Source organism: Prionailurus viverrinus, chromosome A3 (genome assembly GCF_022837055.1).
Source record: "Prionailurus viverrinus isolate Anna chromosome A3, UM_Priviv_1.0, whole genome shotgun sequence".
Classification (NCBI taxonomy): Eukaryota; Metazoa; Chordata; class Mammalia; order Carnivora; family Felidae; genus Prionailurus; species Prionailurus viverrinus.
In genome coordinates this window covers 30,214,151-30,232,227 of record NC_062563.1, presented here as the reverse complement: position 1 = coordinate 30,232,227, position 18,077 = coordinate 30,214,151, and the positions used below count along the sequence as shown (strand labels likewise).

At 40.4% G+C, this 18,077-nt stretch overlaps 1 protein-coding gene across 7 annotated transcripts in view; it reads right to left on the bottom strand.

Annotated features, from left to right (window-relative positions):
- ATRN (attractin) overlaps positions 1 to 18,077 on the bottom strand; it is a 168,261-nt gene that overhangs the window by 120,173 nt on the left and 30,011 nt on the right. For all 7 annotated transcript variants that reach the window (XM_047851704.1, XM_047851706.1, XM_047851707.1 and 4 more), the window contains exons 2-4: positions 11,587 to 11,670; positions 7,721 to 7,834; positions 799 to 927 (exon numbers count right to left, since the gene is read on the bottom strand). In XM_047851704.1, coding sequence (XP_047707660.1) covers positions 799 to 927; positions 7,721 to 7,834; positions 11,587 to 11,670 — 327 coding nt within the window. The remainder of the gene's footprint in view (positions 1 to 798; positions 928 to 7,720; positions 7,835 to 11,586; positions 11,671 to 18,077) is intronic.

The window sequence follows — 18,077 nt, the reverse complement described above, 5'->3', positions numbered from 1 at the left end:
TACGCTGCCCAGGCTGCCAAGTCACCAACCCCGGGCACCTGAAAAGCTAAATCACCATGTCAAACAAGGTAGAGCTGGCTCTAAATAGGCCTACGAGAATATGGAGAGCCTGAGAATATGGGCAGAAGTAGAATCCAGCATAACGGTTATACATGGAGCTTACTGCCTCTGCCAGGAGTTGGCGAAAACCCAAATAGTATCTTAGGCTGTGTGGGCCACAGAAGCTCTTCAGCACAAACCCTTTGCTTAGGGTGCTTTATGAATTTAACCACTTATGAAAATAAACATTTCTTAAGAGGAAAAAAAGAAAGGCCAAAAGTTAGCCTCTTTCCTATCACAACAAATTCCCAAAGCTGCCTAAGTCTGTTGTCTGCATTTCCTTTGTAACCTCAACGAAGTTCTCATCAATGGGCCAACCCGAGTACGTGAAAATGAATAATAGTTGTTAAATTGCACTCAGCAAAAAAAACCCAATGCTTTTATCCATTAGCAGAAAAATGCCCCTCTCTTCCAGGAGAAGCTCAAAGGCAGTTACAGCTGGGATGAAATTGTGGTCCCACCACTCTGACAATGTATTTTACCATTTCCCACCAGTTTCCTCAATTACAGAACAAGTGAACAAACAGTGCCCATACCTCATGAGTTTTTGAAGGAACTTTAAATGAGAAAATCCATGCAAACTGCTTAGTGCAATGCCTGGCACACTGTCAGCCCTCAACTATGTTAGTCATTATTATTGTTAAAACAAAGAGTAAAGTTTCTTCATAAAATCACAAAGATTAGACTTAAATATCTTACTTGTAAGTGATATTAAATCCAGTCAAATTATAAGCAGCATCACTAAAAAAATGCAGCAGGGCATAACCTGATGTGGCAACAACCTCGGGGACAGTCTCGTTGCCGTCTCTCTCAGGAACGATGAGGCCACTGAAATGGAAACACATTTCTTATAAAGGGAAGCGTACTCAACAGGCATGTCACATGGCGGCATACAAATTCAAAACTGGAATTCATCCTTATAATTAAAAACAAACAAACAAAAAACACTTCCAGGAAAAGGGGCAAATTCCTGTGATAAATGCATAGTGCCACCCTGTTAGTTCTGGATCCAGTTCTGAATCCTCAGCGGGACAGATCTGAATCTTTCCTAGGCTTGCCTTTATCCTGGGTTATATTTCTAATGAGATTTGAAATCAATCACCCTATTCTTTTTTTATGTATACAAAACTGTTTGTAATGGTTCTTTGAAAGACTGAGTAAACCTTCAAAATTACAGAAACTAACAAACTTTATGAGTTGATGAATGCCAAATATATACTACTGAAAAGTATGAAAAGTAAAAATATAAATAAATAAATTGGCTAAACACCCACAATCTTAACTCTGTTAGTATTCTGATGTACTTTTTTTTGCCTGATACCATTATCACAGCCTATATTCTATTTTACAAGTAATACACCAGAAGCATTTCCTCTCTCATTTGGATTCCAGCACACAATAGTATTTGCTGGGTGTCTGGAGAGTGTTAAAAACTATCAAATCAAAGGGTCTAAATGATGGCTTTAAGGCTCTTGATCCATATGCTTTCCAGAAGCCATATACCAATCTGAAGTCTCATCAATAAAGAATAAAAAGGTCCATCCTACCTCACCTGCCAAGAAGAAGAAGTACCAGTCCTATATTAGCCTTGCTAACCTGGTAAGTGAAAAGTGACTTTTTTATATTGTGGTTTTGAGTTTCTTTTATATTCCTGAGGTTAATCATTCTTCCTGTGTTTACTTGCCTTTTGCATTTCTTCATATGCTCACATCTTTTGCCCAATAACCAACTCACTATCACCACCACAACCACCACCAACACCTCATTCAGTGAAAACCTTAATCCTTACCAGGCCCTATGCAATCTGCTTCACACACACAACCCCACACAATGAACAAACATCTCATTACTACTCTCTTCCCTTCAGTCACTCAACCCCAGCTGCACTAGCCTCCTTGCTTTCCCAAAGCACATACCATGTAAACTATTCCCTCAAGGGCCTATGACAATCTTAAATGGTCATTCACTGTGACCTAGCAATTCTAAGTTCTTTGTAGAACTAACACTTGCTCGTGTACACAAAGACTAATATACACCCTCACTGCAGCACTATTCAGAATGGCAATACATTGGAAACCACCTAGGGGTGCCCTGGCTGGCTCGGTCAATACAGCATGTGACTCCTGATCTCAGGGTCATGCGTTCAAGCCCTACATGGAGTATAGTGATGACCTAAATACAAAAAAAAAATTTTTTTAATTTTTTTTTAACATTTATTCATTTTTGAGAGTGAGAGAGACAGAGCATGAGCAGGAGAAGGACAGAAAGAGGGGGAGACACAGAATCAGAAACAGGCTCCAGGCTCTGAGTGGTCAGCCCAGAGCCCGGTGCAGGGCTGGAACTCACGGACTGCAAGATCATGACCTGAGCCGAAGTCGGGATGCTCAACCAACTGAGCCACCCAGGCACCCCCCAAGAAATTTTTTTTAAAGAAGAAGAAAACCTCCTAAATGCTCATCTGCAGAGAGTTAGGTGCATCAATCATTCCATACCGGTAGTTCTGCAGAACTAACAAGGAACTCATCAAGGCATTCTGATAAGTAGGGAAAAAAACAAGATGCAAAACAACGGACCTAGTATATGTGTACATTTACACATATTTAGGTAAGTGCATATAAAAATAATGAAATGGAAGAATAGAGAAGCGGGAAATTAGGAAGAGGAGCCAGGATTTTCATTCAATAAGAATATCTAGACTGAATTCTACAAACTCTAGGACTGTGTAGGTACTCCAGGGTTTACAAAACAGTGAAGCATTCTGCATTGTGTATTCAACTCACAAATATTCACTGATACCGCATGTGAGACACTGTTCTATGTACCAGAACACAACAGTGAAGAAGCCTCTGCTCTCATGGAGTTCACATTAGAGAAACAACAAATAAGGCCAGAAATATCCCCCACCCCCACACACAGGCGTGTATATGTAACACCAAGCAGAGATAAATGCTATAAAAAGAAAAAAACAGTGCAAGAACAAAGGCACTGGGGCACCTGGGTGGCTCAGTCAGTTCAGTGTCCAATTCTTGATTTCAGCTCAAGTCATGATCCCAGGGTCATGATTTCAAGGCCCACTCTGGGCATGGAGCCTCCTTAAGATCCTCCCTCTCTCCCTCTGCCCCTCCTGTTCTCTCTTTAAAAAAAAAAAGGTGGGGGGGGGGCACCTGGGTGGCTCAGCTGGTTAAGCGTCCAACTCTTGGTTTCGGCTCAGGTCATGATCTCATGACTCGTGAGTTCAAGCCCCACAGTGGGCTCTGTGCTGGCAGTGTGGAGCCTGCATGGGATTTTCTATTTCCTTCTCTCTATGCCCCTTCCCTGCTCACGCATGCATGCACAGGCTCGCTCTCTCTCGCGCTCTCTCTCTCTCTCTCTCTGTCAAGATAAAGAAATAAACTTAAAAGGGGAGGGGGGGGGGCACCTGGGTCATTTAAGCATCCAGCTTTGGTTCAGGTCATGAAATCATGGTTCATGAGTTCAAGCCCTGCATCAGGCTCTGTGCTGACAGCTCAGAGCCTGGAGCCTGTTTCAGATTCTGTGTCTCCCTCTCTCTGTTTCTCTCTCTCTCTCAAAAATAAAGATTCTGAAAAAAAGGTGCTACTTTAGAAAGGGCAGTTAGGGAAGGCATCTTGGAAAAGGTGACATTTGCTTTCATCAGTTTTATGTACCAGAATCCCTTGAAATGCTAAGTGGGGAAGTACTTATAAGAGGGCGATATAGAAACAGATATGCTGAAAGCAATCTTCCCATAAGAAATACTGGCCCAGGATGACTCGGGGCTTTAGTCACATGTGGAAAACCCAGCACTCTTATCCTAGCATGAGCTTTAGGACCAGAGGGAATGCCAATTCTCACTCCACATCACTGGGCATGTCATAGACATCTGGGAACCTCAGTGTCCTAAGTGCACATGGAGAGAAATCCTATCCACCCGGCAGTGATACAATAAGAATCAAACTATTACAGCACATGAAGTGCTTAAACACTGACTGCCTCACATTAATAGGTATTCAGTAAATGATGGCTAACGATATCTATTATTTATATGGTGGGGACATTTAAGTGTGCAGGACGAACGGTAGAAAGGGTGGAGGGAGAAAGAACAGAGTCACAGAAGGGGTGCGAGGGCCACCTATGTTAGATGACCATGATGCTGGAGAAAGGGGGTCAGCTTCCCCACTGTCAGAGAGACTTGGGCATTTGCTTCTTTATATTTGAAAACCTGACATTATGACAGCTTTAGAATGTGCTACTTTCTCCCGGTGTGAAAATAAAACAACTGGTTTATGACAAAAATAAACTTTTACAGGGTAAATGAATACAAATGCAGCCTCAACCCAGCATGCAAAGCAATGGAAAGTGCGTGGGTGAGAAAGTGATGCTGCAGGCATGCCATTCAACTGTCACCCCGAGCTGCTTCCCACACCCCCCCCCCCCACCTCCTGCCCCCAGGTAGATAAATACACACAAGCACAGCTTAGGTTGCAGCCAGTTTTTCAACTTGAGCAAATCAAGAACTGCCTGCCCTGGGGTTCTATATAACCTTTATTTTAAACACAGAGTACCACTGTTCAGAACCATTTTTGAAAATTGCTATTCAAAGATATTCATTATCACGGTGCCAGGCAGACATGGGCTCTGTGAACAAACCTGGGGCACACCCTGACTTCACCAACTACACTACCCAAGTTTACTAGCAGTCCTAGGTCTCCTTGCAAGACCAGACGCTCTTCAAAGGCTGGGAGATTGGAAGGTAAGCCAGATTTTTAAAGTCAGGGGTCAGAGCCCGGTGGTGGGGCGAGGCAGAGTCTGTACTTCCGCCTGGTAAAGGAAGGTCCGAGACCCTGAGAGGTGCCTGCCTTTGACTACTCTCTGCACCATGGTCTGACGACGCCATCACATGGCTCCTCTGACAGCCCTTCATCACAGTCTAAACAACTGCCTTATCAATGTCACTCCCCCACCAAAAAAGAATTAACACATACACACAAAAAACTTTAAAAGGAATAATGTTCTGTTGAAGGATGTTCTCAGAAAGGAAAACTACTCTCCCTGTTCCATCACCACTACCACCTCTGCATCTCCTACCAACAGATCCCAGCAGAAGAGTTGCTCCACAAAGGTGCTACGTTTATACATTTGTTGAACTGAACACACCACAAAATCAAGATGTGGTACAGCTGCAAGAGTCTTGGTCCAGCGGTTCTCAGATTTGTCTGCTAATGGAACTCTGTTTGATGACCAAATTTTGTTCTGATAAACAAATTTTATTCAGAAATTCCATATGTAAAAGATAAATGTGATCAACCAGCTCAGAATCAAATTAAACTTTGTAGTTTGCAACATACTCAGAGAAAACACGGTACGACGCCAGCACTTTGGGCAGAAGCCGAGTACAAGAGCACTTAAATGACCTGTTCAGGTTCATACAGAGACTGGGGCAGAACTGGGATAAACAGTCCCCAGTTTCTGAATCCCATGTGGTTCTTTTCTTATTAGCTGGGCTGTCTGCCAGCAGGCTCTCAACACTCTGGGATGCCTGCACATCACCACCGGTTTCATTCCCCTCTCCAGAACTCCCCTGGCCCAGCAGCACCCCTCAGCCTCCACCTTGTGACAGCACCCTCATGGCTTCAACAGTTGTTTTCAAGGTGTTCTGCACATCGGTGCTTTTAGGAGTTTTGTGTTTCAGGTAAATTTTGATTTTTAAACACACATTTTTTTCACTAACATCTTAGAGAATTCACACTATGTTGTCAGTTTAAATTTTAAAATAACCAATGGATTAATGTATATTATCAATTAACCAGCTTTTTTAGAGACACATAAAAATCCTTCTATTAATCTGTGCATATACTTTGGCTTCTCTCAGAAGTCACCGATTTAGGGATGCCCAGCTGGCTCAGTCGGTTGAGCCTCTGACTGGGTTTTGGCTTAGGTCATGACCCCAGGGTCATGAGATCGAGCCCTGTGTTGAGCTCTATGCTAAGCATGGAGCCTGCTTAAGATTCTCTCTCCCTCTCTCTCTCTCTCCCCCTGCCCCCTGCTCATGCTCCCTCTCTCAAATTAAATAAATAAAATAAAAAATAAATAATAATTTAAAAAGAAGTCACTGACTAGAAAAATTACAGCCTCCTGCTTGTTTTGTTGCTGTTGCTGCTTCACGTGTCGGCTCACCAGACACACAATCCAGGTGAGCCACAGGGTTATGCACACCTGCTTGGCTGATGCTCCCCCAAGGGCTACTGGCAAGCTGATGCACAGTGCCTGGCACATAATAGGGACTCCATGAATTCTGACTCATGAACTCAGTGTCAAGTGAACCCCAAGTACTATCATGATAACAGCGTAACAGAGACAGTTTCCTTACTTGTGTTGAAGTTTGGGGTGCCTTGCTATAACCTAAGGTACGCTTCAAACTCTGGCATAAAGATAAGTGCACCCAACGCTTGGACAATGACATTTTACTGCTTAGCATGGCCTATATACTCTGCTCTTTGGCTCCAGAGTGGACCTTTGAAACCCAGAAAATAACCTCGGTGCTCAGTTCAAAGACATGCTGGGGAGAATTCTAAGCCCAAGGGAATGGAGAAATACAAGGGCACATTAGTCCCCTGATCTCCTGAGCTCTCTGGCTTCTTGTGTACTCTTTACTCTCTGTTACCTCCTCGCTGACGGGAAACATCAACTACACCAGCCCCATGTGAGGAATACAAAAAATATTTGTCGAACTGATTTCTTTTTAAAGTCAGAGAAAGAAATCCAGAAAGTCAGCTGCAGATGAAAAACTGACAGCTATGGCTCTCTAAGGGGATGTGCAGTTTTGAAAAATATAGTTCATAAATCGTCTATTGAGTAAAAGGAAGAAAAATAGAACGGTTTTGAATTCCCATGCAGTCAAAAATATAATAAACAACACAGCTACTTACAGTTAATAAAAAATAAAATGCCGAAACAATTCAGAATACCCCATGTATTTAGTGTTAAGCGTTTCCTAATAAGGAATATAATTGTTTAAAAAATCACAACACAAAATTGGTGTTTTCCTCATTTTCCACAGGTAACTACTGTTCATTTTCTGTGTATTTTTCCAAAAAGCTTCCTTCACCCATATTAATGCATATACATAAATACACACACACACACACACACACACACACACACACACACACACACACACAAACTATATCTGGATTCAACAAATAACTCCTGAAGGCCTATGCAATGAGGAACACAAGGGTCAAGGTGAATGTGGGTCCTGATTTAAATTTTTCACAAAAACAATATCCAATATATTACTCACAAAACATTTTTTAAATGTAAACTTCACCACCACCACAAGAAGTAAGTAAACTTGATAGTACTACCACAATTTGATACATCAGGAAACCGAAATGAGAGGTCCAGTCCTCTGCCCAGAAACTTACCTAGTATCTACAGGAAACCAAGTTAGGCCTAGCACACAAGTGACAGAGGACTCCAGAACTAGCACTCTCGCCATGAAATAAAGGTGGTAAGTAAGTGATAATAAAAGTGATGAGCAATAAAAGTTTGCAATCTAGGAGGTAAGTGTGAATTCAGAAATCAGATAATGATTAACTAGTACTTATATGACAGAGCTTACCTAAAGGCAGCAACTAGTGGTGCGTAAATTGAGTCTCCATCGTAAACGTATAAATGATCCCAACTACACTCTGTAGCAAAATGATTAAAACGAAGTCTCATTATTCTATTTGGCCTGAAAAGAACAAAAAAAGAGTAATTTATAATAATCAGCATAACTACCAGACATTTGAGAAGAAAATAGACATAGATTTTTAAAGATAAATTTACACGGAGAGAAGAAATTAATAGTATATAAACAACATTCCTTTATCTGTCAAAGATTTACTTTTCTTCGTACTTACTATGTGCGAGACCACTAATCATGCAACGGTAAACAAGGCAGACAGGTCTATGCCTCTTCAGGCCCTACAGCCCATACAGTGGCTGTTCTTTAACAGCCTGTGAACCAACCAGTTAGCGGTTTCATTTCTGCACTTCCTTTCCTATTCAACTTAAGATTTCACACTACATCATTTCACACACACAATTGCCAATTCTCTAAACTTGCCTACCCTTCTGCCTTTTCATGGAGCTACCTGGCAAAGCCCCGGTCTAGAGGAAACCAGTGATCTCCTTTGATTCAAATTAAATGCAAAGAAAACTAAGCTGTGCTGGAGGTAGTCACAACACTGGATAGGCTGGTTCCAGGACTGGTCACAGCTCACCAACTTCAAATTGGCACTTTACTTCTGCCAGCAGTCAGTCCTACTACTAATTCTCTCTCTCCTTCCCCACAATTGCTACTAACTCCCAATTACTATTTCAAACCACTCAGTCTCACCTCCTTGCTTAAGCTCAGCACTCAAAAATCTCTCTACTCCCCATTTTTCAAAACAGATACACCTGTCTATTCCTCCTTCCATCTCTTAAACATTTCACATCTCCCTCTCATCTGGAACTTCCCACATCCATATTTAAATGTCCTTAAGTCTCACACATTTTACAAAAAAAAACAACAAAACATAAAAACTTCAAATTTCAACTCTCCTTCTAGCCATTACCCAACCTACCCCTCCTCTCTCCTCTGAAGAGAGTGAACCTCCACACAAGACTTTGCTTTCTGTTTCCTCACATCCTACTCACCCACTTTGTTCTCAAACCTGGCTTCCACCCAAACACTCCACTCAAAAATCTCTTGGTAAAATCAGCACCATTTATACCCTGGTGATGTCTAATTATATGTCTCCAGTCTAGGCCTTCCCTCTACCCCACACGTGTCTACCTAACATCTCTAAGCAAACAATTAAGTACATAAGCAAGTTAACTCAGCTGATGATAACTACCATGAAGAAATGAAAGGAATGTGATGTGTCCAACAGGTGGCAGGGAGTTACCCCAGAAAGCTGTGGAAGAGATGAGAATGACAAGAGATAAGCCATGTGAAAAAAGCTGGGGAACAATGTTTCAGGCAGAGGGAAGAGCACAGTCTTAAAGTCTTAGTGAGAAAGGGATTGATGTGTCTAGGCAACGTGAAGAAAATCATCGTGTCTGAAACAGAGCAAACAGAGGACACCACAGGAGACAAGAAGCGAGAGGTGGGCAAGGGGCAACGGCAAAAACCGGGAGGCCAATTTCAAGGCTACCACCGTGGTCCAGAAAACAGAGGATGGCTGGGGTCTTACAACAATTGTAGAGATGAAGATGAAAGGGAGATCGTAAATGAATTGGGAGGACACTCTAGAGGGAGAACAGACAGAACTTAGTGGCAGGCTGAATATGGAGATAAGAAAGGAAGGAGTTAAACTTTTTTGCTTAGGCTCGGGAGGAACCACCACCAAGGGCACACTGGGAGGGATGCTGGAGAAAGACCTCAGATAGAAATAAACTGACAGAAAGGGCAAGAGCAAACAACTCCTTAAAGCAGCCATTCTCAAAGTGGGGTCCTCACAATGCCAGAGGCCTTGGGACCCGTTGGCATTTACTGATGGTGCAAGAGCAGTGGTGGGTGAAACCGCCGGTACCTGAGAACAGAGCAGGGCAGAGGCACCAAACGGTACCAGTAATCGCTGTTACTCTTTAATACTACACGTTCACAAGGAAAAAGGAGTTTCATTTAAGAGTATCTTTATGAAGTGGTAAAAACTGCTAATTTTATTAAACTGTGGCTCACGAATACACATCTTTTGAATATTCTGCCTGACAGGCTGGGAAGTGTGCATAAAGCACTTCTGCTGTCTAACAAAGTACTGCGGGCTCCAGGAAAATCGCTTTTGCAATTGTTTGAGTGCTGAGCTGAACCTATCGCTTTTTTCTCGAACACTACTTATCATTTTTACTTGAAAGGACAACTGACAAACTATGGTTACTCAGACTTGGATATCTGGTAGATACTTCCTTAAAAATGAACAAAGCAGGTCTGTCACTTCAAAGAAAACAACTGGCAGTATTTGTTGCCAAAGATAAAATACAGGCTTTCAAAGCAATAATTAGTTTTGGAAAATCTGTCTCTGCCACCCAGATAAAACTTCCCAATGCTTAAAATTTTCTGATGAGATTAAATGGTGACATTAACCGGGGCGCCTGGGTGGCTCAGTCGGTTAAGCGTCCAACTGCAGCTCAGGTCACGATCTCACGGTCCGTGAGTTCGAGCCCCGCGTCGGGCTCTAGGCTGACGGCTCAGAGCCTGGAGCCTGTTTCAGATTCTGTGTCTCCCTCTCTCTGACCCTCTCCCGTTCATGCTCTGTCTCTCTCTGTCTCAAAAATAAATAAACGTTAAAAAAATAAAAATTAAAAAAAATGGTGACATTAACCAGTGTGATTTTTTTCATATGGTATCATGAAATATATCAAAATTAGGAAGATCTGAATAGTTCAGGGAACCATTATTTTCTAAATAACCCATATAGCCTGTTACAAAACCATGCAAGGCTTAAAGAGCCATTCAAAAGTATAAGAAAACTCAAAAGATTTTAATTTAAATTCCAAAAGTTCATTAATAATGTTTTAGATTCCACACTGCAATTTACGTTTAAGAAATTAGCACTTGTCAAGCTTTGATGCAGTGTCAAAGAAGACCACCCAAAATTATTTAAAAATGTTATTCAGATATCCTTCCTTTTCCTACTACACATTCAAGTAAAGCCTAATTTTCTTCACATGCTTCAACCACAATAACATATTCTAACAAACTGAATGCAGAAGAAAATATGATAATCCACCTATCTTCTACTGAGCCAGACAGAGAAGTGATTTGACAAAAATGTAACACGATACCATTCTTCTCACTGATGTTTTTTTAAATATAGGGTTTGCTTTTTCATAAAAATATGCCATTTTGTGCTAACATGTAGTAGGTTTATTACTGCTTTTAAATGAGTTAATAAGGAATTTCCTTAGTTTTTATATATAATATAATAAACACAGATATAACCCACACAAACAAGAGTTATTTGGAATTTTCAAAATTTAAGAGTATAAAGGGGTCCTGAGACCAAAAAGTTTGAGAAACACTGCTTTAAAGATGTGCCATGGAGAGAAGGCGGCAAGAGCTGGAGGGGCACAGGAGGCCCAGAGAAGAAGCTATTTTTCTTTTCCTGCCCACAATAAAAATAAGTACTTAGAAAAATGATATATTATAATTTTCTAATGGTATAAATCATTTAAAATATTCAACAGTTCTAAGTATGATAACTGAAAATATACAAACGTCTGGTGTGTACAATTCATTCACAGCTTTAAATCAACACAAAACAAAAACTGAAAACAAAAATTGTTTTCAAATTCACAATGAAGGTTAATAAAATCATATTCACTTGTCAAATGAAAAGTTATCAAATAAAAAATATTTTAAGTACTCTATGCTACAGGTTGTTAATTTTACTTGTAAAAAAAACCACACTGAGCTCTAAAAAAAAAAAAAAATTTAAACCAGCCATTACTACTTACTGTCCTTCAATGAGCCATGTACATTTTGTTTTATATTTATAATTTCCAGGTCCATCTGTTACAAACCCAGAAGATCCAGTTAGTCTGTAATGCAGAAAACAAACAAACAAACAGAAAACAAAAAACAAAAATGTAAGTCCATCCAAGTTTCACATACTAATCTTTCTTAATTCTCAAATAATGCAAGTTAAGCATAGTAAGTACATTAATGCACACTATAACCAGAAGAAAATGACTGGGTAGTTATAGTCAGATTATACTAACCTAGATGAAAAAAATAATTTCCATAAACTTAAGAAAGGGGGGTACAAATACATTAAAACCAACAGGAATTGAAAAAAAAAAGCGTATCTAAATCTTTCTAGCTGAGATAGGAAAATCATACTTTGAAAATGGCTACCATGAAAATGGCTACAAGAACTTACTTATAAATATGAGCTGGTTTTTAAAAAGATCACACAGTTATAGTTACGACTAAAGGGTATTTAATACAATAACACCGTGGAAAGCAGAACTGTGACAGGCAAGCACATCAAGCCACAATACACAACGGACCCATCACAGCCATTTGGCTGCCACTTCTGAAGGCAATCCACCACGTCCCACGAGCAGTGACCGTCAGCACCTGTCTTCCCACACTCGTGCCAAGTCTGAAGTTTGATATTTTTAGGTCTTGACTATATGATAGGCATATACTGATATCTCATTAATGTTTTGGCTGGTACATACCTTGATGCTTAAGTGTCTTCTCATATGTTTTGGTCATTTGTATTTCCTCCTCTCTGAACTAAAATTCCATATTCTTTGCCCACTTTGCTACCAAGTTGTCTTTTTCAAATTAATGTTTAGGAGCTCTTTTTATATTAAAGAGCTCCCATCTGCATGTAAAATGTACTATAAATACATTTTCTCAGTTTACTTTTTTCTTTATATTTTGTGTCTGGTATCTTTTCCTATATAGAACTTTCGAAATTTAAGAAGGATGCTATTTCCTTCCACACTGCTGTTTCCAGATCATCTTTTGTCCATCTTCCATCACCAATGTCAGCCTGTCTGAAACAGATGCTCTCCTCTGGGTCTTACTCCCTTACATTCTGACTTATCTACTGACATCCCAGTTATTCCTTCTTGCCCACTGACATTAGCATCTAGTTCATTCAACTACATCAACATATAAGATGTTCTAATCAGAACCCAGTTTTTCCATTTCTTAACTTCACCATTAACAGTCTTTTTTTCCACCCATATTAGTCACCCACTCCTCTGGGTCCTGCCATTTCCTGTAAAAGCATGAACACCAAAATCTGCATTTTAGGCATCCTACATTCTGGCCACCATCTCTTCTCTCTCAAGTTCATTTAGCCTAGTTCTCCCTTTCCAGTGAGTCATCATCCCCATGGGGACCTCCAATCCACTGAACTATCACTCTTCATGCTCATCACCCACCACACACACATTCGACTTTCCCACTTAAGATTCCATGGTCCATCACAATTATCATCACCTTCAAATCCTTCTTGGACTTTTGCCCTTCTCTCCCTCTGCTGTACTCACCTGGATACTGGTATCTCCATCCATGTCTTACTCCCAACATCCATTCTAACCCAAAAAGATTAGTCTGAGCCACTCATGGTTTCCTATGCCCCCTGACAATAATTGATTAGAAACCTAACACAACTGGCAGAAAAACAAAAATAGTAATGGCTTAACCAAGATAATAAAGTCCAAAGGTAAGAAATACAGAGAACACAAAAGGATTCCCATAATCATGAGGGACCTAATGTTCTTCTATCTAGTTGCTTTGTCATCCTCAACATGTGGCTTCCACCTCATAATCCAAGATGGCTGCTCAAACTCCAGCTTTTATTCCCACATTCTACCCAGCAGGAAGGAGGAAAACAAAGTGCACATTCACTCCTTCTAAGTCAAACAAGACAATTCAACTTATATCCCATCAGCCAAAACTTAGTGACATATCTAAATGTAGAGGGAGGCTGAGAAATGCAGCCACTATTCCAAATGACCATGTATTCAGTGAAAAATCGGGATTTCCTTCATTAGAGAAGTGGAGAAAGGAGACGAAGGGTCATTACTAAGTTTCTGTCACAGCACATAATCAAATACTTAAATGTCAGGGGAAGTCTTGATGGAGGCCTTCCAGGAAGTATTTTTTCATTAACAAAGACAGTGTGGTAGACAGGGAGATTTGCCACATAATCTCCCTTCTGAGGAAGGACTAACAGCCTGGTCAACAGTTTTTACGGCTCTTACAGTTCCTTCAGGAGCTGCCTTGCCCCAGGTCACACCCTGCCCAGGGTGGTCCATACCACAAAGGGTGGAAAGTCTGGAGCAATCCAACAAAAAACAACTCTGACAGCCCTTGCTTCTGAGCTCCCCTTTGTCAGGCCTACACTGAAGTTCAACTTCTTCCTTTGCCCAATTCTGCTCTCTGCACCTTCCTCTCACACTGTTATAACCAATTTGTGCCCCAAACACAAATCTCAGTAATGCAGCCATTATGCTACAAGGCTGAACAGGAAGCCAATACCAAGGATGACCAACCAAAGGAATGCAAAGGTCCATGAACGCAGCATCAACCAACCACAGAGACCACTCCCAGTTTATGGACAAATAAACTTCCCACTGGTTACTGGTTTATTGTATATGTATGTGTGGACATAGTTTAGGCCCTTCTAGCTCACAATGTTTTCTGGCTTTCTACTATGCTTGTTTTGCTCCTAAGGGTTGCTCTGGACTGCACATAGACATGCTCAGGTATTTGCAAATCAGCATCACTTTTAGAAAAGAAATAGGTCATTTTTATTTTAAATATCTACTCAGTATTTTTAAATCTAGCATTTACATAATTTTACAGACAATGCATAGTTATGATCACAGACAAGCTGTCAACTAAACGACGATTCACCTTTTGTAACTTTTCTCCCCAAGTATACCCCCACCCACACCACATTAAGATAAATATTTAACCACCTAGTAAGCATTCTTAACTATTTTTCTTTATATTCATGAGCCCATGATATATGCACAGTTCTCTTAATTTTTGGCTATACATATTATACAAACTTTTCTGCATCTTCCTTTTCTAACCCAACAAAACTTTGTGAGAGTCTCTCCGACTAAACAGGTATTAGTCTAATTCACTTTTTGTGAAGCATATTCTAACCTATGGAGGTAGTGGTTTTTTTCCTGCCTTTCTCCTACTAACATTCATTTTGTTTTCAGTCAGTTGGCATTATGCACATTGCTGCAATAAATATCCCTATACATATGGCCTTACTTGTGCTTTAATTTCTAAGAATAGAATCTTAGGAGGAGGATTACTGGGCCAAAGGAATATGAATTTTAATTGTTAAATAAGCTGCCAATTTTCAAAAGGCTGTAACAACTCACATTTGCATCAGCAATACGTGAGAATATGCTATTTTCCACATCCTCTCTGTATTCTTGTTATTTTTAAATTTTTAACTTGAGGGGCAGCTGGGCGGCTCGGTCAGTTAAGCACCCAACTCTTGATCTCGGCTCAGCTCATGATTTCATGGTTTGTGAATTCAAGCCCTGCGTCAGGCTCTACGCTGACAGCATGGAACCTGCTTAGGATTCTTTCTCTCTGCCTCTTCCTCGCTCACGTGCACTCTCCCTCTCAAAATAAATAAACATTTTTTAAAAAATAAATAAATAAATAGGGGTACCTGGGTGGCTCAATCCATTAAACATCTGACTTCAGCTCAGGTCATGATCTCAGAGTTTGTGAGTTCGAGCCCCGCGTCAGGCTCTGTGCTGACAGTTTGGAGCCTAGAGCCTGCTTCGGATTCTGTGGCTCCCTCTCCCTCTGCCCCTCCCCCGCTGGCACTCTGTCTTGCACTCTCTCAAAAACAAATAAACATTAAAAAAATCAAACAAAATGAAGTTACATTTGTAATAAATAAATAAATAAATAAATTCTTTTAACTTAAAATTCCCTATGTTCTAGTGAATGGCTAACAAATGGTTACTGAAAATTTAGAGAGACTTGAAAGGGGAAGGCTAGGAATATCAACTAAACTTTCAGGTCAAGTTTTACATTCTCGTTGGCAATCCAGGTGTAGACAGATACCAGTACTGCCTGTGCTCACTTCACTGGCAGTAGCACAAAGACACTGGATTGAAACAAAGGCTTTTCAACAATACAAAACCAGAAATATAAAGAATTAACTCGCTGCTTCTACCAACTTTCCAACTCAAGAATACGCTGAGGGTGATTATGTGGTAGAAACAAATACAGGGAAAATAGGGGAACCCTCCAAAGGAGGCGGGTTTCAAAGAAGTCAGCTTACAATTATTTCTACTTTATTTGTATTATTACCAGGCAATGTGGCCTATAAAAAAAACCCTCAACTTTTCTCACCTGTTAAGATTTTCTTTGTGGTCAAGTATGTTGGACATTGATAAACTCTGACCAAAGTTCCTTGGACGTTAAAAATTAAAAAAAAAAAAAAGATTGGGGCGCCTGGGTGGCTCGGTCGGTTAAGCGTCCGACTTCGGCTCAGGTCATGATCTCACGGTCCGTGGGTTCGAGACCCGCGTCGGGCTCTGTGCTGACCGCTCAGAGCCTGGAGCCTGTTTCAGATTCTGTGTCTCCCTCTCTCTGTGACCCTCCCCCATTCATGCTCTGTCTCTCTGTGTCTCAAAAATAAATAAACGTTAAAAAAAAATTAAAAAAAAAAGATAATCTATTGTAGGAAATGTAAACTACTATGTATGTGTAATTTAGTTTATTGAATTCACTATTCAAACCCTTTATATTCTTACCTGTTACCTACAAGATCTAATTCTGAGAAAAGTATATCAAAATCCCATACATACCATGACACATTTGCCACATTATTTTTGCTTTATGTATTTAGCTATTTAGCCATATAAGCTCCATAACTATTAGATCTTCATAAATTGTCTCTTTTATCATGATAATAACCCACTTATATAGTTTGATGTTCACATTCCACCTTGTCTACTGACAACCGATTTTTTTGTTGTTTTCCTGGGCCATAGCTCTTTATCCAACTCTGTTTTTCATATTTCCTTACCAAATTTTCAAGTCTCTTTCTTCTAAACAGGATATGGTTAGGTTTTGTTTCTTAACCTGACAGTTTTACTGTCATAATATAATCTATTCACATACAGTACGACGTATGACTGCTATACTGATTTGATTTCTTCCAACCAAAAATTTAAATCAATCTTAGTGAGGAGTAATTCATATACAATAAATGGCACCTTAAATGTACTATCTGTTAGGTTTTGACAAATGTACACACGTGGGGAACCCTCCCAAACGACACATAAAACAGGTCTTGTTACTCTGGAAAGTTCCTTCACACACTTTGCAGGTAATCCCTCCCAATACTGATCTTATTTCCATCACTATAGACCAGTTTTCTACAACCTAATTTAATAAAGTCATACAGAGACACTCTGGTGCCTCGCTTCTTTTGATCAGCAAAATGTTTTCTCAGTATTGTGTGTATCCGCAATTTGCTCCTTCCTATTGCTGAGTAGTATTCTACTGCATGAATATACCACAACCTGTTTATTCATTCTCCTGTTGACGGACGCTTGGATTATGTAGTTAGAGGCTCTTATGAATAAAGATGCTAAGAATACTGTGTACAAGCCTTTGTGTGGGCATGTGTGGACATTCCTCTTGAATAAATACATAAAAGTGAAGTCGCTAGATCAAATAATAGATATATAGTTAAATTTAAAGAAACTGCCAAAACGTTTCCTAAGTGGGTGTACCATCTTACACTCCCATCCCATCTAAGTATGAATCTTCTCTGCTCCCAGGTCTCCCAACTCCCCCTGGTCTCAAGCACAGGTAAGATTCTGCCCATCCATTTAGCAATATATTGACCTTGTGGAGGTCAGGAACACCTACTGTACTCCATGAGTGCAACATCACACTTTCCAGGATCTGCTGCTTCATCATCCATGCCCCCTGCTACACTGGCCCAGTCATACATCAGTTCTCTCTGTCTGGAAGGATCACAACAGATCCCAGATCCTGTAAGTTTCCTGTAGGCCCCCACAGCAAGCTGGCTCAAGAAAAGCAGAGTGCTTGCAGTTGGGAGAGCCAAGGAAACAAGTCTCATACAGGCTGCCATGTTCCTCATATCCCCCTTGGCTCCTCTTCATAGCTAAAGTCCATTTAAGTTTGGATTTTCTGTTGCTTTCAAGTAAAAACCATCCCAGTTACTAATTTCACCAATTCTGAAATGAACAAATTTTTCCTAATAGTCCAGAAACCAGGATGCACTGTAAAATCAACGGCATGTCACAATTTAAAGGAAGTGCTTTTTTTTCTTTCTTAGTAGTACATGAGGTAAGAGTGCATTTTACACTCAGTGGCATCTTAGCAAGCTGAAATTACACATATGGCAAACCCTAAACCTGGCTAAACCCAACTCTGCTTACTTAGTATATGCAACCAAATA